This window comes from Felis catus, chromosome C1, assembly GCF_018350175.1.
Source record: "Felis catus isolate Fca126 chromosome C1, F.catus_Fca126_mat1.0, whole genome shotgun sequence".
NCBI classification, from domain to species: Eukaryota; Metazoa; Chordata; class Mammalia; order Carnivora; family Felidae; genus Felis; species Felis catus.
In genome coordinates, this window is record NC_058375.1 from 148891923 (window position 1) to 148913415 (window position 21493).

Genomic DNA, 21493 nt, shown 5'->3' on the forward strand with positions numbered 1-21493 from the left:
TGCCTCTATAATGTAACAAATTTAGTCCCCATATTAAAAAAATATATATAGGGGCGCCTGGGTGGCGCAGTCGGTTAAGCGTCCGACTTCAGCCAGGTCACGATCTCGCGGTCCGTGAGTTCGAGCCCCGCGTCGGGCTCTGGGCTGATGGCTCGGAGCCTGGAGCCTGTTTCCGATTCTGTGTCTCCCTCTCTCTCTGCCCCTCCCCCGTTCATGCTCTGTCTCTCTCTGTCCCAAAAATAAATAAACGTTGAAATAAATAAATAAGTAAATAAATAAAATATATATAGAAGTTAATAGACAAGTTGAGGTATTAGAGGAAAAGAGAAAATAAGTTTCAGTACTATCAATTTCATCTCCTTAATCTCTATTACGTGTGTGTGTGTCTTTTGTAGTCACACACAATTAAGTACACAATTAAGTAGTAAGTCTCTTTCCTGTCACTTAAACATTTTAAAAATGAATCTTCTTAAGTTATCAAAAAGTGATCAAAAAAGAGCTTATTAACCACCATTCGCACCCTATTCCAAGCTAGGAAAGCTTTTAAGAATCCTCTCCTTGAACTTTCATTTCATTGTATACTTCTTTCTTTCAATAACAAAACAAATTCAAGGCTATTATGTACCAGACATAGTTGCTCTAGTCTCTGGGGATACAAGGGTATGACAGCAACTCTGCCCTAGTGGTAACAGGGAGAACAGAATCAACAAACAATATAATTAGGTGTTTTTAGTGATGTATACCACAACTAAAATAGGATTCTTGGATTGATTGTGTGTGCTGGGGGTGAGGATGGGCATAAAGATTTAGGTGCAGTTATCAGGTAAGACCGTTTTGAGCTGAGACCTAAATGGAGAGTGAGAAACACTCACATGAAGATAAAAGTAGAGCCTTTCAACACAGGGGAAAGACCAAAGGCAACAGCCATGAAATAAGTTTGATATGTTCAAAGACTTGGAAAGGTCAGCTATCAGTTATAGCACAGGGAGCCAGAGAGAGAAAGAGCCACAGGAAACAAGGTTGAATGGACTGGCAGGGGTCAGATTATATGGGGTCTTATAAGACTTGACAAGGATTTTAGTCTGAGGGGGATAGGAAACACTGGAAGGAGTGATAACATAAAATTATTTTAAAACCACAAAAACTCATGTTTTTAAGAAGACTGTCTGCATGTAAAAAGTAGCTTGTTACTGACTTGTAATAGCAGGAGTGGAACTTATTTAAACTTGAATTGTTTTATTTTTTCCCCCCCAACAGGCTGTATATGTATTTTAGTCTGTGACTTATATTGTTTAATTTGAAATATCTACATTTATTCTAAATAATCACACATTCTATATGAGGGAATTGGACTTAATGATTGTCAATGAACACTACTGACATAGCAACCCCCAGAAGGAATTATCGAAATTAGCTGAAGAACACTTTTTCAAACTACACATGAAAAAGGTTACCGAAGCAATGTTTAAAAAGCTTTTAAAAAGGAAAAACACTGGACAAAAAATATATATAAGATTTTCTTCCTTAGTTCCAATGTCCTTCATTCCCATTTTACTTGACAACCTACTACCACAAATTCATGCCAGACAATGACTTACCCAGAGGCAGAAGCGCTCTTTTTCTGAAATTTTAAGTTCTAGTATCCCTCACTTTGATAACCAACCTCTCTCTAGTGTCATTTCAACATAGATGCCTACAGACACCACCACGGTACCTCAGAATCCAACACTTTATATCATTAAAAAAGTGCCCCTGTAAGTTTTTACTACTTGCTACAGGAAATATTTTTTACTTTAATAGCACTGATTTTGCTTACAAATGTCGATGTAGATTCCTTACTAAAGCTAAGGACAGAATCTATTTCATACGTATGCTGCTAAAGTCTTGCTCAATGCCTTGTATACTGTGGAAGCACTGGAGAGTACAGATGTTACTAGATTTCAGCACTATTTCTAAGAGGTACATTCCATCCCCAAACAGCAGAAAACACATTCTTTTAAGTACATGTGGAACATTCTCCAGGATAGATCATGTTAGCCCACAAAAGAAGCCTCTATAAATTCCAAAAGACTAAAATCATATCATGCACCTTTTCCAACCACAACGTATGAAACTAGAAACCAAACACAAAATTCCAAAAAATTGGAAAGCACACAACTACATGAAGTCTAGATAACACACTACAAAACAATGAATAGATCAACTAAGAAATCAGAGGGGAAATCAAAAAATATATGGAGGCAAATGAAAATACAACAGTCTCAAATCTTTGGGATGCAGCAAAAGCTGTTCAAGAAGGAAGTTTATAGCAATACAGGTATACCTAAAGGAACAAGAAAATCTCAAATAAACAATCTAAACTTGCAACCAAAAGTAAACAGAAAAAGAACAAAGCTCAAAGCCAGTAAAAGAACAAAAATAATAAAGATTGGAGCAGAAATAAATGAGAGAGATTGGAGCAGAAATAAATGAAAGAGACTAAAAGAACCAGGAGCTGGTTCTTTGAAAAGATAAAAAAAATTGATAAACCTTTAAGCCAGACTCATCAAGAAATTAATACAGGACTCAAATAAATAAAATCAGAAATGAAAGATGAGAAATAATAACTGGTATCACAGAAATACAATGGATTATAAAAGAATACTCTGAAAAATTACATGCCGACAAACTGGACAACCCAGAAGAAATGGATAAATTCCCAGAAACATATAATCTTACAAAACTAAATCAAGAATAAATAGAAAATTTGAAGAGATCAATTACTAGTCATGAAACTGAATCAATAATCAAAAGCTCCCAACAAACGCCAGATGGCTTCACAGGTGAATTCTACCAAACTCTTAAAGAAGAGATACTTACTTTTTGCAAACTCTTCCAATAAATAGAAGAGGAAGGAAAGCCTCCAAGTTCATTCTATGAGACCAACATTATCCTGATATCAAAACCAGATAAAGATATTACAAAAAGAAAAAAAAAAAAAAGAAAGAAAGCTACAGGCCAATATCTCCGATGAACATTACAAAAATCCTCAACAAAATACTAGCAAACTGAATCCAAAAAAAGTCACTCACCACAATCAAGTGGGATTTACTCCAGAAATGCAAGGGTGGTTCAATATTCACAAATCAATGTGATACATCATATTAATAAGAGAAAAGATAGAAAACATTTGATCATCTCAGTAGATCCATAATAGTATTTGACAAAGTACAACATTCATTCATGATAAACTATCAACAAAGTAAGTTTACAGGGAACATATCCCAACATAATAAAGGCCATATATGAAAACCCCACAGCTAACATCATATTTAATCATGAAAAACGGAGGGCTTTTCCTCTAAGATTAGGACCAAGACAAGGATGTCCATCCTTACCACTTTTATAATGGAAGTCCTGGTACATAGTACTAGAAGTCCTGGCCACAGCAATTACCGAAGGGGGGAAAAATACATAAAAGGCATCCAAATTGGTAAAACTTCTTCCTTATTTGCAGTTGACATGATACTATATATAGAAAATCCTAAAGACTCTACCAACAAACTACTAGAACAGATTAATGAACTCAGTAAAGTTGCAAGATACAAAATTAATCTACAGAAATCTGTTGCGTTTCTATACACTAATAATGAAGTAGCAGGAAGAAAAATTAAGAAAACAATTCCACTTACAATTGCACCCAAATAATAAAATACCTAAAAATAAACCAAGGAGGTGAAAGACCTGTATATGGAAACTACAAAACATTGATGAAAGAAACTGAAAAGGACACAAACAAATACAAATATATTCCATGCTCATGGACTGGAAGAACCGATATTATTAAAATGTCCATATTACCTAAAGCTGTCTACAGATTTAATGCAATCTCTATCGAAATATCAACATTTTTCACAGAATTAGAAGAAATACTACTAAATTTGTATGGAACCACAGGAGATTCTGAATAGCCAAACTAATCTTGAAAAAGAAGAACAAAGCCAGAGGCGCCTGGGTGGCGCAGTCGGTTAAGCGTCCGACTTCAGCCAGGTCACGATCTCGCGGTCCGTGAGTTCGAGCCCCGCGTCAGGCTCTGGGCTGATGGCTCGGAGCCTGGAGCCTGTTTCCGATTCTGTGTCTCCCTCTCTCTCTGCCCCTCCCCCGTTCATGCTCTGTCTCTCTCTGTCCCAAAAATAAATAAAAAACGTTGAAAAAAATTTTTAAAAAAAAAGAAGAACAAAGCTGGAGTATCACAATCCCAGATTTCAAGATATACTACAAGGCTGTAGTAAACAAAACAGTGTGGTACTGGGGCACCCAGATGACTCCATCAATTAAGTATCTGACTTGATTTTGGCTCAGGTCATGATCTCATGGCTGTGAGGCCTTATATTGGGCTCCCTGCTGGGCATGAAGCCTGCTTAACATTCTCTCTCTCCCTCTTCCTCTGCCCCTCCTTGCTAATGCTCTCGCTCTCTCTAAAAAACAAAATGAAACAAAACAAAACAACAATACACCAACAAAAAACTAAACAGAACCGGAGTGCTACAGGCAAAAAATAGACACATAGCACAACAGAATAGAATAAAAAGCCTGAAATAAACATACTTTTATGGTCAATTGATCTACAACAAAGGAGGCAAGAAAATACAATGGGTTAGAGATAATCTCTTCAACAAATGGTGCTGGGAAAATAGGACACTTACAAGCAAAAGAATAAAACAAGACCACTTTCTTGTACTATGCACAAAAATAAACTCAAGATAAAGATCTAAATATGAGACATGAAACCATAAAACTTCTAGAAGAAAACACAGGCAGTAGTTTCTTAGACATCAGCCATAGAAACATTTTTCTATCTGTGTCTCCTCAGGTAAGGGAAACAAAAGCAAAATTAAACTACTAGCACTTTATCAAGTAAAAAGATTTTGCAACAGTGAAAGAAACCATCAACAAAACAAAAAAGGCAACCTGCTGAATGGGAGAAGATAGTTACTCATGGTACATCTGATAAGGGGTTCATAGCCAAAATATATAAAAAACTTAATACAACTCAATGCTAAAAAAAACCCCAAATAATTTGATTTAAAAATGGGTAGGGGACCTGAATAGACATTTCTCCAAAGAAGACATACAGACGGCCAACAGATGGATGAAAAGGTACTCAACATCACCCATCACTCATCAGAGAAATGCAAATCAAATCCACAACAAATTATCACTTTACACTAGTCAAAATGGCTAAAATCAAAAATAAAAGAAATAAGATGTGCTGGCAAGGCCATATAGAAAAAAACCTCATGCATTATTGGTGGGAATATAAATTGGTACAGCCACTCTGGAAAACAGCATGGAGATTCATCAAAAAGTTAAAATACAATTACTATATGATTCAGTAAGTGCACTACTGGGTATTATCCAAAGAAAATGAAAGTGCTAATTCAACAAGGTATATGCACCCCTATGTTTATTCAGCATTATTTACAATAGCCAAGATACGGAAGCAACTCAAGCGTTCATCAATATATGAATGGATAAGAAGATGTGATGTATATATTACAGTAGATATTATTCAGCCATAAAAAAGAATGAGATTTTGCTACTTGCCACAACATGGATAGAGCTAGAGAGTATCATGCTAAGTGAAATCAGTCAGAAAAAGACAAATATCATATGATTTCAGTCATATATGGAATTTAAGAAACAAAACAAATGAACAAAGAAAAGAAGAGAGAAATTTAAAAATCGGCGCCTAAATACAGAGAACAAATTGGTGGTTGCCAGAAAGCAGGTGGGTGGGGGCTGGGTGAAATAGATAAAGGGGATTAAGGGTATCTTTATCCTGATGAGCACTAAGTAATGTATAGAACTGCTGAATCATTACATTGTACATCTGAAACTAATATAACACTGTATGTTAATGATACTTGAATTTAAAAAAGAACATTTCTCCAAAAAGGTGAAAACAGCTTTATTACATATTTTTCAGTTAAAAATACTAGTTTTATATGTTAAAAAAAACACTATGGGAGTAAGGAGTGCATGCAGAGATGGGGCAGCAGTGTGGACATAGCTCCTTGGAGCTCATACTAATGAGAATGCCCATGAAACAAATCATAAGATGAAGATTGAAGAGCAGTTAAAGAGCAACAGGTAGAGAATATGACCCTGAAACCTATCTCCCTGGAAGGAAACAAACAAGAGTCTTTTATCACAATTGCTCAGTGGGGTGGCTTAAAGAGGAAAGAAAGTGTTTGTTTGGGGCCTAAGTACAGTTCTGTTGAGTTTTGTGGTGAGTACCATTAGACTTTTGGCTTTACCATATGACCTTCTCCAGACCTTCATATGTTTTACTGTATTCTGGAAAACATTTATCTTCTGTTGAAAAGGAAACTAAAAGATCTAGAGGAAATATTTCTGTGAAATATTCTGGGCAAAAGGAAAGAAATCTTTATTTGTTCAATTGATCCTGGAAAACATACGGGGCTTGACGCTGTATTGAAAAAGGACAAAAGAAAATTTTATAAAATAGTTCTTTAAGATTAAAGTTGGAACCTGGGAGGCATGTTGAAATCTGAAGATTTAAGGTTGGACCAATATCACCTATATTTTGCTGTGGTGTCAGAACTCCCTAGTCCCCTTGATATTACAGCTAAATGGGTGAAGAAAGTGATGTGTGCACAATCACAAACTGTTGATTCTGTTCCCCCAGAAACCAGGCCTTGAACGTGGTTTTTATAAAATTTAGACATGACACCACTCTAGTTATTATCTTTGTTTCCAAAATGTTTGCAGTTGATGCTAAGACTTTAATTCAAAATAAACCAAGACCCCTCACTGAAGAGGAAATACAAATGAGAGTAGACCAAATTCACTAATATGGGTGCACTTACTAGAACTTCCAGATATAATGTGTTAGTTTGTATAGCTCGAGTTATCTCAGCTTACTTGCTTGGATGCATGAAACCTGGACTCAGTGGTTGCCTACCTTTAATAACGTGGAAATGTCACAGCTTCCCTGGTATGATATGGAAGAAGAAATCTAAAGGCTTTGAGTAACCAGAATATTGGAGTAAATTTACCATATGCAATCTGCATATCCACCCTACTCCTAATAACATCACTTCTATGGCAGATAAAGTCTAGTCAGAAGGCAGAAAACACATCAGCAATTTGAACAGGGGAATTTTATTATATAGAATTATTAACTAGTGGGATGCCTAGGTGGCTCAGTTACAGGACTGAGCATCCAACTCTTGATTTCAGCTCTGATCATGGTCTCACTGTTTGTGGGATTGAGCCCCTCAGCACACTTTGCACTAGCAGTGAGGAGTCTGCTTGGAAATTCTCTCTTACCCACTCTCTCTGCCTCTTCCCCACTCATGCTCACATATGTGCTCTCACTCTCTCTCTCAAAATAAATAAACTTAAAAAAAAGAATTATTAACTAGTAACAGAATATGAACTGCTAAGAGAAACAGACCTCTAAAGAATACAAAATAGCAGTGTTTTCACTCATGCAGAATTTGAGAAACTTAACAGAAGCCCATGGAAAAGAGAAGGGGAAAAAATAGTTTCAAATAGAGACAAAGGCAAACCATAAGAGACTCTTAAATACAGAGAACAAACTGGGGGTTGATGGGGAGGGGACAATGGAAGAGAGGGGAAAATGGGTGACGGGCATTGAGGATGACACTTGTTGGGATGAGCACTGGGTGTTGTATGTAAGCGATGAATCATGGGAATCTACTCCCGAAGCCAAGAGCACACTGTATACACTGTATGTTAGCTAACTTGACAATAAATTATATTTAAAAACAAAACAAAAACAAAAGGAAACAATCAGCAAAACTAAAAGGCAACCGACAGAATGGGAGAAGATATTTGCAAACAACCTGTCAGATAAAGGGTTAGTATCCAAAACCTATAAAGAACTTCTCAAACTCAACACCCACAAAACAAATAATCCAGTGAAGAAATGGGCAAAAGAAATGAATAGACACTTCTCCAAAGAAGACATCCAGATGGCCAACCGACACATGAAAAAATGCTCCACATCACTCATCATCAGGGAAATACAAATCAAAACCACAATGAGATACCACCTCACACCTGTCAGAATGGCTAACATTGACAATTCAGGCAACAACAGATGTTGGTGAGGATGCAGAGAAAGAGGATCTCTTTTGCATTGTTGGTGGGAATGCAAGCTGGTGCAGCCACTCTGGAAAACAGTATGGAGGTTCCTCAAAAAACTAAAAATAGAACTGCCCTACAACCCAGCAATTGCACTACTAGGCATTTATCCACGGGATACAGGTGTGCTGTTTCAAAGGGACACATGCACCCCCATGTTTACAGCAGCACTATCAACAATAGCCAAAGTATGGAAAGAGCCCAAATGTCCATCGATGGATGAATGGATAAAGATGTGGTATATATATATATATATATATATATATATATATATATATATATATACACACACACACACACACACACATACAATGGAGTATGACTCAGCAATCAAAAAGAATGAAATCTTGCCATTTGCAACTACGTGGATGGAACTGGAGGGGATTATGCTAAGTGAAATTAGTCAGAGAAAGACAAAAATCATATGACTTCACTCATATGAGGACTTTAAGAGACAAAACAGATGAACATAAGGGAAGGGAAGCAAAAATAATATAAAAACAGGGAGGGGGACAAAAACATGAGACTCTTTAAAAAAAATTTTTTTTTCAATGTTTATTTATTTTTTTTGGGACAGAGAGAGACAGAGCATGAACGGGGGAGGGGCAGAGAGAGGGAGACACAGAATCGGAAACAGGCTCCAGGCTCTGAGCCATCAGCCCAGAGCCTGACGCGGGGCTCGAACTCACGGACCGCGAGATCATGACCTGGCTGAAGTCGGACGCTTAACCGACTGCGCCACCCAGGCGCCCCATGAGACTCTTAAATATGGAGAACAAACAGAGGGTTACTAGAGGGGTTGTGGGAGGGGGGATGGGCTAAATGGTTAAGGGGAATTAAGGAATCTATTCCTGAAATCATTGTTGCACTATATGCTAACTAACTTGGATATAAATTTAAAAAATAAATTAAATAAATATTTAAAAGAAAGAAAAAAAAGAAAAGAAAAGAAAAGAAAAGAAAAAAGAAAGAAAGAAAGAAAAAAAAAGAAAGAAAGAAAGAAAGAGAAAAAGAAAAAGAAAAAGAAAAAGAAAAAGAAAAAGAAAAAGAAAAAGAAAAAGAAAAAGAAAAAGAAAGAAAGAAAATGGGACTTACATGGCTGGGTGTAGGGAGAGCAAGGATACAGAAACCACAGGGAGCCAGCACATCACTCTCTTCCCAGGCCAGGGCTCCCCTGTTGAGGGCACTTCGTTGTGCAGCCTGCTGATGCATTTCTGGCTGTGGGCAGGCCACTGTTGGAAGGGCTCTAGTCCCACATAACCAGAGTTGGCGAGAGGAGAGAGTTTACCACAATGTGGTTTGCTGTTATTTGGCAAGGCAGCCTTGTGAGGGCCCAATGTTGTGCAGTTAATTACAGCTGACTGCCTTGCATATAATACTAGGGTCCCAGCTTGTTGAAAGGCTCTAGAGGTGGAAGAAACTCATGGACAGGCAGGTAGAGAAAGGCCTCTTCCACCCACATCACTGCCTGGTATCCTAGGAGCCCACCCTTTAAATAAATATGGCCTCTGTAAGTCACTGGCTAAAATTCCCCCCAGTTAGGATTATTGCAGTGAGCACATAAAAATAACTTTCAGAGCTGCCCAAGTTTAAATGTTGCCTATATTCACCTCCCTATGTCTGTGCCTCTTAACAAATGCCTGAAGACCTCCTTAAAAATTGACCTAAATCACAAAACTATATTAAAGAGGCATTGCAACTGTCAAATAGCAAAGCAATAATAATAGATACTGTCATCTGCAAATAATGATAAACCTGTCTTCCTCTCCATCACTATACCCCTTTTTTAATATTCATGCCCTATTGCACTGGCTTATTTGACTTATCCGAACATTAAATAATGCAGCCCTAACAGGGGAAAAAAAAGAATATTGAAATAGCAGATGTATGGAGTAGCCACTTACTGTAGGGCACAGGTACAGTACTAAAATAAAGGTAAACTTGGAAGACAGTCTCTCTCTTCCAACCTCATTCACCCAAGGCTGAACTTCAGACTTTGTTGGAGAGGAGGTGGCTGTTGCCCACTGTCTGGCAGAAAAGCTAACTGAGGTATCACAGGTCAGGCTGGCAAATAGAAAACATGCCAGCTGGAGTGCCAGGAAAAGTTGCTGGAAACCTCCGAGCTACGGTGCCAGTAAAATTAGCTAGAAAGCCACCCACTGCTGTTTGGGTAAAACTTACTAATAAGGTCCCTGCTGGGATGCCCATGAAACCCACTAGAATGGGTGTGCTACTAGTTCTCCTGAACAGAGCCCATGGAGAAGCAGCCAGCTGGTGACAAAGCTACCCACTGGCAACCACGGCATAAGAGCAAGAAGAAAACACCAGAAACAGAAACAGAAGCCCTTTCCTCTTCCAGGGATTCTCCAAGATCCTCTGCTGACAAAGTCTAACACTGTGACAATTGGCAAAGGAGAAGAGGGTGAATTTATAGAGCTGAAAGGCATAAATTGATAACCTGCATAGTTGGGGATAAAATGAAATAAAATTGGCCATGAGGGGATGACTGCTGAAACTGAATAATAGGTGCACAAGATTATTATGCTATTCTGTCTATTCTATATATTTGAAACTTCCCATAATGTTTTCTTATTTTTGTTTTCCTAAAAACATAGGCTCTGGGGTCAACCTGCTTGACTTCAAATCCTGGCCACTTACCAGCCAACTATTTTGAGGCTCTGTTTCCCCATGTGTAATTGCAATACCTAGCTCATTAGAGATATAGACAGGATTAAAATAGGTGTGATATGCAAAATGATTAGAGTAGAGCTGGTATGTAGTAAGTTCTCCATAAATCTTAGCTATTATTGCTATTTGTATTATTTATACTGGTGCTGAGAGTTTGAATTTTTAAGAGACATAATATTAGCATCACACCATAAAAATAAACGTGTAAAAATAAGAGTTGGTAATTCATAAGAAATGATTCCACGGAGTCAGGTGGTTTGACCTTTAGAATGATCTGTTGTATATTTGTCCTAGAAGGAAGAGTAACTTACCTTATCTTTTATTTTGTCAGCTCTAGCATCCAAAGGCTGGTTTTTGTTTTGTTCCTGATTACATTTTCGATTTCCTCCACCTGAGCTTATACTTTTACTTTGTCCCACAGAACTTGAAGCAGTAGTGGATAGTACAGGTGTGTTGATACCAGATACAGATGATGTAGTGTTTCCATTTATTGACCCATTTACACCTTGAAAATAAAAATAAACATGTTTATACAAAAGAATATTAATCAGTCATAAGAAGGAATGAAGTAATGATATATGCTACAATATGAAGGACTCTCTAAAACATTATGCTAAGTGAAAGAAATCAGACACAAAAAGTCACATATTGGATGATTCCAACTGTATGAAATATTCACATTGGGTAAATCCATAGAAACAGAGCACAAGTTAGTGGTTGCCAGGGTCTGGGGGAGGGAAGGATGAGGAGAAACTGCTTAAGGGGTATGGAGTTTCCTTTTGGAGTGATGAAAATGTTTTGAAACTAGATAGAGGTAGTGGTTGTTCAGTACTGTGAATACATTAAGTTTCACTGAATTATTCATTTTAAAATGGTAACTTTATATTTATCTGAATTTCACTTCAATTAAAATAACGTTTAGAAATATAATTAAGAATGAAGTCTTGCCATTTGCAACTACGTGGATGGAACTAGAGGGGATTATGCTAAATGAAATTAGCCAGAGAAAGACAAAAATCCTATGACTTCACTTATATGAGGACGTTAAGAGACAAAACAGATGAACATAAGGGAAGGGAAACAAAAATAATGTAAAAACAGGGAGGGAGACAAAACAGAAGAGACTCATAAATATGGAGAACAAACTGAGGGTTACAGGAGGGGTTGTGGGAGGGGGAGATGGGCTAAATGGGTAAGGGGCACTAAGGAATCTACTCCTGAAATCATTGTTGCACTATATGCTAACTAATTTGGATGTAAATTAAAAAAAATTAAAAATAAAATTAAAAACAAAGAAAAAAATAAATATAATTAAATGCAAATATTTCCCCTTTCAGAGCAAACCCACTGACAACTCTTACTCAAGTAAAAAAAGATAATAATAAACCATCTAAAATGCTATTATAATTTGTAGATGCTCTTCTAGCAACAGTTATCAACTACAGCAATATTAAAAATCAGTTAAAAGAAAAAAGGAGGACTTGGATATTAATTTTGATGAATTTAATGCTGAATTACAGAAGAAGTAATATCTTATTTTGGGTTACACAAAAGAGGTAATGAGATACAGAGGAAAAAGCAGTGGAGCTGGGAGTTAGAAGGCCTGGGTTCAAGTCCTGCCCATGCCACATTTACATGTAAGTGGTCCTTGAATCATTTATTTAAACTTGGATGAGAAATGAGAATACTTCCAATCTAAGTCATCATTGTAAGATTAAGCAAGACAGTATGAAAAAGGTGTCTAGTACAATGTTATATAAATGTCATTAAATCTAAACTCTACTGAAAATAGGTACTGAAATGGAGCACTTGTAGGACCTCACTTAAGTTAATATAAATACCTTTTTCAGGACCATTTCTATTACTTTTTCCTGAAGTCCTTGAATGGAAGGAAGAAGAATCATGGTTCTGGGCTGGAGGAGCAAACAGCGGTGGAATTCCCAGCAATGGTGGAAAGAAGGTCGCCCCTGTACGAGTATGAACATCTGTTGTTCGCCACCATTCTGCACCTCAAAACCAAACACCAAACAAACAAACAAAAGTACGTGAATTAACTTTCTAGTTGATGTAACAATTCTTGTAATTTTCAAGTTTCATCTTGGAACAAAATTGCTGAATCACACATAGTTCTGATCATCTAACTATAAGATAGTTGATTAGATATTGTACACTCATCATTCCTCTCATTAAGATAATAAATATCCAAGGATCTTTACTTAGCAGCTCCTTGAGTTCAAGTTTATGAAGAATAAAGGCAGTCTATGGTTTTAAAAATAAAATGGAAAACTTGGAATATTAAAGAACTATTTGACTCTTTGATAACTTAAACCATAATTTTCAAAATTAGCAAAGAAACAATATTAAAGAATACACTAATCTATTTTAAAACCTTAGAATTTAAGTTACCATCTACAACCTATGTTAAGAATTTCTTCAAGTTACATACTAATAAATCTGGGTCTGATAAATCATAAATAATAATACAAAGACTGCTACTGTAAACCGGTATACCTCAAATGCATTTATGAAAGAAAATATTCTATACTCAAACAAAAACATAAAGATATCAAAATCAGCGTGGGTTTTTTTCTAAGAAATGAAAAGCATTCAAAGATTTCTAAAACAAGTCATATTAAAATATGAAAGGCTTATAAAATTCCTCTCCATAAATTTAATGAAGAAAACTTGGATTTTGTTTATATTTTCTCTCATAATTACAGATAACGATGATTGTTTTAATAATGTAAAATGACTCAATGGTAGAAAACCATCAAATGCAATTTAAATGTTCAAACAGTGGCTCTTAAACTTTTAGAAAAGGAGAGAAGCCAAATTTTATAGAATATATTTTCCAAAAAGGGTGAAGATTAAGAAGAGATTTGAAAATAATCCAAAAGAAAGTCTTGTATTACCCCATTTAAAATCTCAGAAATAATCTTTCCACTTGGCTAACCTGCTAGAGTAACAAATCATTTATTATCTTTGAGGCTAATCATCAAAGAGATATGCTATATTTTTCTTTGATTGTAACTACCAGAAGGAAATTATAGAAAAAAAACCCCAATAATATAGTATAAGAAACATTCAATATTCGTCAGGGTATTGTGTGATCTTTAAATCTTTTGCAGGAATATCTCTTCATTAAAAATAGAATGTAATGCAATGTTCACTGTCATCATCAGATTTTGCCAAGTGAAATGTTCATGGTAGCTGCTATTCTAAAAGGTCTAAGAGACAGCATAAGCAGAAAACTGCAAAAACTATTCTTCCGCACTGCAGGAAGGCGCTGCTAGTGAAATGACACCAATGCATATTTAGCAGTGCCTGAATGACAGAAACTGAACCAAGAATAACTATACAAAGGCATTAATCATTTATCCATTGTTTAGATGAAAGAAGTGTATGTAGGTGGGAAGAAAAACTGTGTATTTGGAGCTTGTATCAGCACAGTTGCAATCTATTATTATTTATAGGTTTGAAACCTAGGTACCAGATAGATAATAAAAAGGGACTGAGGTTTCCTAAAGGTATTTATATTATTTAATATAGAGTCTATAATTAAAGCATTCCAGCTGAATGTATAGACTTTATAAATAACCAACAAATCAGTAAGGTAATCAAAGTATAAGATTCAAATACTTTAGATATAACCCCAGAAAAAAACATAACCATAACACTGTACTTTAGAGCATTACTATAAAATATGTACACAATGGGGAATAGAAAAAAAAATTGGAAAATGAATATGGTATATTTAAACTGACACTACAGGTAAAACAAACAAACAAACAAAAAAACAAACAAACAAGTAAATACAATAAATCAAATAAAAATATGAAGATGGTAAAGCTTCTGACTAAACTTTTCAAATGTCTAATATTTCATAAGAAATAATATAATTTTTGTTAAGCGACAAGCTTATTTATCTTCCAAATTTAAGAAAATAGAAAGCAAATTTAGTCACTCACAAACTAGCTTGTTGATAAGATAAAATATACAAAATAGGGAGTACATAACCCAGCACATGATGAGTTTCCAAATGTATTTAAATTAGGTAACAGCATATTGGCAATATTAATCATATTCAACTGCAAGAGTTTAATATTTTAGATGATACTGAACCTAGAAAATATAGCAGACTTGTAAAATCTTTTGTACTTGATACAGCCAGATGCTTCACAGAATTCATGATGATACAAAAATATAATTATCAAAAATTATAAATATTTTAAAAGAGATTACTGTGAAATGCTATTTCAATATAAAAAAGAAATAATATCACACTAATATCCATGAAATTATTTTGCATCATTGATTCAATCATCTGAAATAAATTATTCCTTATTTAAAATTTCTAGTAATTTCTTCCTTGTGTGTCTTATTTTTTAAGGTGATTTCAGAAATTTGGCATTTAAATGATTATTCTTTTAAATAAAGGCAATTATAGAGAATTTAAATTTAAATTATACCAAATCTACAACTTGAAAAATGAGTCCTCTGGGTCTGGGCATAGTCTCTGTTCATTTGGCAAAAACAGTATGCTTATATAGACAATACTTTCACCATTAAAGACTGCTTGTAATTGTTTACCTACCTCCTAAAAACTGTAAACAACACATACAATGTGAGTGTATTCCTCAACACACAGAACATGACAGATGCTCAAAGAACTTTGTACAATAAATGAATGAGTGAATCGTCCAGGTAGGCTAGAGAAGTTATTAACTTTTTTTCTGTACAGTGGAAGTTATCAACAGTATTTAAACCCAGATGAGTAACTCTTTACAACCGATAACTATCATTTATCACTGTGATAAACTATTCATTATCACTGGTAACTATCAGTGCAGATAGTATCTGATTTTAATAATATAATAATTATATCGTGGCTTAGTAATACTCAAAAGCTATGTATGGTATGATAATTTAAGTTACCATCTAAGAATTTCCTCAAATTACATACCAGATAAATCTGGGTCTGATAACTATGATAAAATGATTAAAAAAAATTTAAGATAATTAGTAACTATATTCCTACTATCTATTTTGATTTTTGTTCAGAAATCCTAGATTTCAGCAAATATCTACTGAATTGATCATCTTGCTAAGCAACCATGCTAGAAACTGGCCAAAATAAATTCCTATCAGTATTTTTAAAGCAAATGCTAAAACTTAGTTTAAGACTTCATTTTAACTTTGCAGTCACATTATCCCTCCCCTTCAGCTCCTCTCTCCCAAACAACTGAATTAAAGGAATAATATGACTCAAAAAACAGTACTTGAAATATACATCTAAACATCTTTCCATTCTGTATATAGTTAAAATGAGATATTTGTTTCCTTTTAAAGGAGCACTTGACAATTTTTTACCCATTAAAGTGGGCAAGAGGAAATAATAATGATAACTACAATTATGTACTAACTATATATGCTAAACTTTGCAATCAGTACTGATATGGCTTATCCTTAATCTTTACAAGAACACTAAGAGGCAGGTACTATTATTTATCTTCATTTTTCAGATGAGAAAACTGAGGCAGAGTGGTCATATTACTTGTTCAAGGTAGCAGTCACATTTAAATTCAGGTCTATTTGTCTCTAGAATTATGCTCTAATTTTTAAGCTATTTTATGTAACACTGAACCATGCGTCCCTTACTAAAATTTATTACAGTAAAATCAATCACCAGAAACACATTAAAGTTTAGACTTTCAAAATAACATAATGAGACAAATCATAGCATGTTTGTCCAATTTAAGCTTTAACTGATGTCCTACGGAGCTCCTGAATTCTCATCTATAGAATTGGGATAATTCTGGTCTTGCTGCTATGCAAGTGGTGCAAATCTATAGTTGTTCTTATCAAATATGGAAAAATATAGAAATTTAAGAGCTAAGTTCATCTTCCTTAGGAAGTGAGAACTCAAAATAAAAGTATAGATATATTAATTGTAAGAACTGGAATGTACTTTCCACTGTTAAATAATTTTTAAAAATCAAATAAAGCTGAGAAAAGTTCATCAAGCTCTACACTTAAGATATTTACACCTCCCTGCATGTTATATTTCAATAAAAGGCATGAGAAAAACATGGCCTAATTGTTCACTTTTGTGGCAGATGCCCCCTTCTCTAAACACTTGAATATCTATAATTGCACTGCCACCTAGCACAAATCGTGTGGGGTTTTTTGCACATGGTAAATAGGACAGAGCCAATTCTTGTATAAGAGTTTTAATATATCAGGCATTAGACTACTCTTTTTGTTCAATTTAATAACCAAATTACCGCTTGAACATTTTCAAGCTTTCCTCCTCTCCTTGAACACTGTTTGTAACAGATGTTTACCTGGAAAAGATGCTAGTTGGGGATGTGCGGCTAAGGCTGTGGGTGTACCAAGTGTCCCCAAACCACCAAATTCTGAATGCCCTGAGCTGGCTGAATGTAGACCAAAGACTGGGTGGCTGACCATTGGGAAGGCACTCGACACTGTGGACAGGTTAAACGGTTGATCCCCAGCTGCTCTGAATAAATGTCCTGGGAGGGAAAAAAACACACTTAAAGTTGTACTATAAAAACAGATGAGATTTATCTGATTTCAGCGTTCATAATTAAAATTTCTTATCCATTGAATTTCTATTTTACACTTTTTTCTTTTGTATTTTTGCTCTTCACACTCTATAGAATATTTCTAGAAATATTGACGTACTCTAAATATCAAAATGAGTGGTATAACCTTATTTACTTTGAATTTGAGATTTGAAAAATAATGTTTCAGGTACATAATTTTCACTAATTATATAGTTTGACCTGCTGAAGTGAACTTTCTGTTAATGCATTACATTCTTAGCAAAATTTTACACTCGTAAGAATGAAAATAAAAACGTTCTATTAACATAAGGTTGAAAACCAATGAAGTCAGTCCAGGATTTGTCACCAACCATTACTCAGATTCTCATACACTCTGGGCAAAGCATTCCCAGTTCCATGTACTAGAAGTGAAGCTATGGCCTCTGTCCAATACCTCTGAGGTGAGGAGTGTGCATACCAAAAACAGATTATATTTTGGCCTAATAAAGCAATGTAAAAGACAATGTAAAGATTTAATAAATAAACCTACTAAGATATTTCTAAATGCATCTAAGGGTGGTTATCAATACAAAAGTCATTTTGAACTTTGTGATGGAAAGATCATGTTCAATTCAAATGTGTGACTGTTCAATTTCCACTCTAAAGAGAATCTAGTTCTGAGTGTCATGATTCCAGTTTGAAATGTTACACAATCAAAACCATGACTTATTTTTCATATTTTGTAAGAGACATAGCAAGAAATTTGTTAATACTTGGAAACCTTCCTTTAACTTCCAGGAAATAATTAAGTTTCCTTGGCCTGATACTATGAAAACAGAATATCAAATCCCACACTCTAGGCTATTTTAAGAATTTACTGTGTAAAAGGTATTATTATGCTCTGTGTCAAAATAAGGGTAAGTCTTCCTTATTATCTCCTGCTTATACCATACCTAACTGTGTACTGCAATTTAGGTTTAACATAATAATACATTTGAGAAATGTAATTATGTAAGTTAAAAAAATAAATAAACTTTTGTTGTCATTTAGTTATCAAAGAAATATCTCCTCTGCTTTTTTTATTCCTGAAAACCAAGAGGAAGTCATCAAAAAGGTCAGAGTCCACCTTCAGAGATTAATATAAACTCTGTATTATTTACTGAAATAACACAACACTTTTTAACTGAAGTAGTAAGATTTAAATAAATTGCATCAACTATATCTTATATCAGCTTATCAGGTAAAATGTTCCAATTGAGGGTGAATTTCCCATTATAACAACACAGTAACTGGATCTCACGGGAAGATCCTCAAAGTGCCTTTGCAAGAAGGCCCACAAACAAACTGTAAGGGAGAGGACAAGGGAAGGACAGACTTGGGTATCCTTTCTAAGTCAGCCAATCTCTGTTTCTGTTCATCACAGCCTAAACAGATATTTTGTGAATTTGGTACTTTTGTGTTATCAGAATTCTAGACCACATTAGCACTAAAGTTGAGTCAAAACAAAAATAGGGCATACTATAAGAAAAGGTCATTCAAAATCACTAAGAGTAGCAACAGGTCACCAGAAAGATTGTGTAAATTTTTTTTTTTTTTGCAAATTCTCAAAAACCCAGCTAGTTTTTCTAAAAAATGAACTGTAACATCAAGAACTAGTATTTATTTTCACAGGTAAAATCCCTGGTTCTTACCAATCATTTCAACTTCATCAATCAGATGCCCTTAATCAAATGTTTCATTTATAAACATACTACGATCAGTTACCTTTCCTTCTACATCAGTTTTCTTGATAAGCAAGTTAAACTAACCATTCCAGTTTGAGGATTTTAGAATCACTTTTCATTTATATTTTATAAAATAATAATTCTTAAATTATATTTGTCAACTCTATTTATGTAACAAAGATTTAATATGAAAAAAATCTGTGGGGTAAACTCAAAACTACACAAATATTATAAAAATTCAGAACAGATTGAAATTATTAAGGGTCAGAAACTGCTCGAAATACTTTCATAACAGCTAATGCATTAGTAGTAAACATTCCTAGATGCATAGTTAAAAGATCAATTTTATTTTTGTGAAGAAGTAAATGAGCTAAATCTTGGAGTCTCGTGAACAGAAAACATGAACAATACTTAAATGAAGTCACTCTTGCAGCAGTAATTAAGAACCAATCATACACAATTTGATAACAAAAATGTTCTTTTTTTTTTTAACTCTAAAAAGAGTGGATATCTAGAAGGAAGTGAATCTAGAATTTCAACAAAATATGAGCTTCACTCACCATAGATTCAAATGGAAAAAAGAAAGCACAGTCCTGTACACAGAGTTACATTTATGCCCGGCAACATTACAAAGAAGCTAACTTACTCTATTTTTTTTACTCTTTCTTGTAAAACTCTTGGTGAAGATAATTAAAGCATAGAAAACACCCAGGTGACAATGGAATCTTTAGGGTTTATTCCCTATTGGCCTATCACTTTTGTATTTAGTAAAAAACACTAGGACCACATTATAATGATTATAGTGATGCCATGCGTTATCAAAAATACACATTCGAGATTTCCTCTGCCATATATGGATACAGTTGTACACAGAAGGGAAATGATTTCATAATGCATTTCATATTTTTTACTGTATTTTGCCTTTATAGCAAGAATCTAGAAGTCAATGATATAAAAAATAGCTTTCTCATTAAAATCTCTTAACATTATATGTAATTTCAGTATTGTTTTTGTACCACCTTTTAAAATACACAGATACTAATTCCATGTAAAAATCTTCCAGAATTATTCTGTTCTTTATTCAAAAGTTTCTGTAATTCAGGCATTTCATAAACATACCTATGAAGTGTCAGGTGCTATGTTTAGTATTTGGCATACAAGGAAGAATGAGACATAATCCCTGACCTCAAGAAACTCATAGTTGAACATAAATACTATTGAACTATTTTTTACACCACATTGTCTAAAACAAGTTAATTAATATTTCAATATTATTTAAACTGGTACTTTCATATATAGGAGCTAGTAATAGATTCCAAACACCCCAAAATGGTGTTTCATACAAAGTATACAGTAAATATCTGTTGAACAAATTAATTCACTATTCATGAAAAGTACATCCATGGGACTTATTTCAAAGACCCTCAATCAGAACAGGAAGTTCTGATGAATCATTTAAACTTACAAGTATATTTCCTAGCTTTCTTTTGCCTTACTTCACCAACCCCTGGTCCTGACTTTTTTTTTTTTTTGAATGTTTATTTATTTTTGAGAGAGAGACAGGGATTAGGGGCAGACAGAGAGGGAGACATAGAATTCAAAGCAGGCTCCAGACTCTGATCTGTCAGCATAGAGCCCAATGCGGGGCTCAAACCCACAAACCACGAGATTATGACCTGAGCCAAAGTCGGACACTTAACCCTGACTTTTTTTTTTTAAATTACCACTTCCTCCTTGATTCCATTTAGGTCACATATTGGTTTTGATCATTCAAAATTCTATCACCTCAAAACATCTTAAACTCTTAAGTTGCACCCTACCCACAGTTTCCACATTACCATTTCCTTACTTCTTAGCATGACTCTCCCAATCTCCTACCATACTGACCCTATCCATTCTTCCTTCTCAATCTCATCGCCATCTCTCCTGAGTTAACCTTGAAATAAAAGTCTTACCTGTATGTCTGTTCCCTCCCCACTTCTTGCGATCTTTACTATTCGTGCCAAACCTCAAGCCTCTCTTTCATTTTGTCTATAAAGTTACTAAAGTTTTCCTAATCATCGGGATGATGATGATGTCTAATCTTGGCATGTCTCATTTTTAACCTCTCTGTATAAATCTGGCCTTTCTGAGTGCCTCTTCCTTATTAAAACCCACATTCAGGGGAGTGAGGGAGGGGAGGGGACTTAAAACACACACACACACACACACACACACACACACACACACACACACATACACACACAATCCATGTTCACCCTTAAGCTCCAGGTCATGGAATGGTTTTAATCATCTTCTTAACTGTATCTTTTAATAATATTTCTGGTTTGCTTTATTGGA

The 21493-nt window shown here is 34.8% G+C and overlaps 1 protein-coding gene across 26 annotated transcripts in view; it reads right to left on the reverse strand.

The window, feature by feature from the left end:
• The window catches only part of BAZ2B (bromodomain adjacent to zinc finger domain 2B), a 500560-nt gene that overhangs the window by 166949 nt on the left and 312118 nt on the right, over nt 1-21493 (reverse strand). For 21 of the 26 annotated variants that reach the window (XM_023259353.2, XM_023259354.2, XM_023259351.2 and 18 more), the window contains 3 exons: nt 17208-17396; nt 12705-12872; nt 11175-11368 (listed from right to left, as the gene is read on the reverse strand). In XM_023259353.2, coding sequence (XP_023115121.1) covers nt 11175-11368; nt 12705-12872; nt 17208-17396 — 551 coding nt within the window. The remainder of the gene's footprint in view (nt 1-11174; nt 11369-12704; nt 12873-17207; nt 17397-21493) is intronic. The other 5 variants (XM_023259350.2, XM_023259369.2, XM_023259361.2 and 2 more) reach the window with 3 other exon arrangements.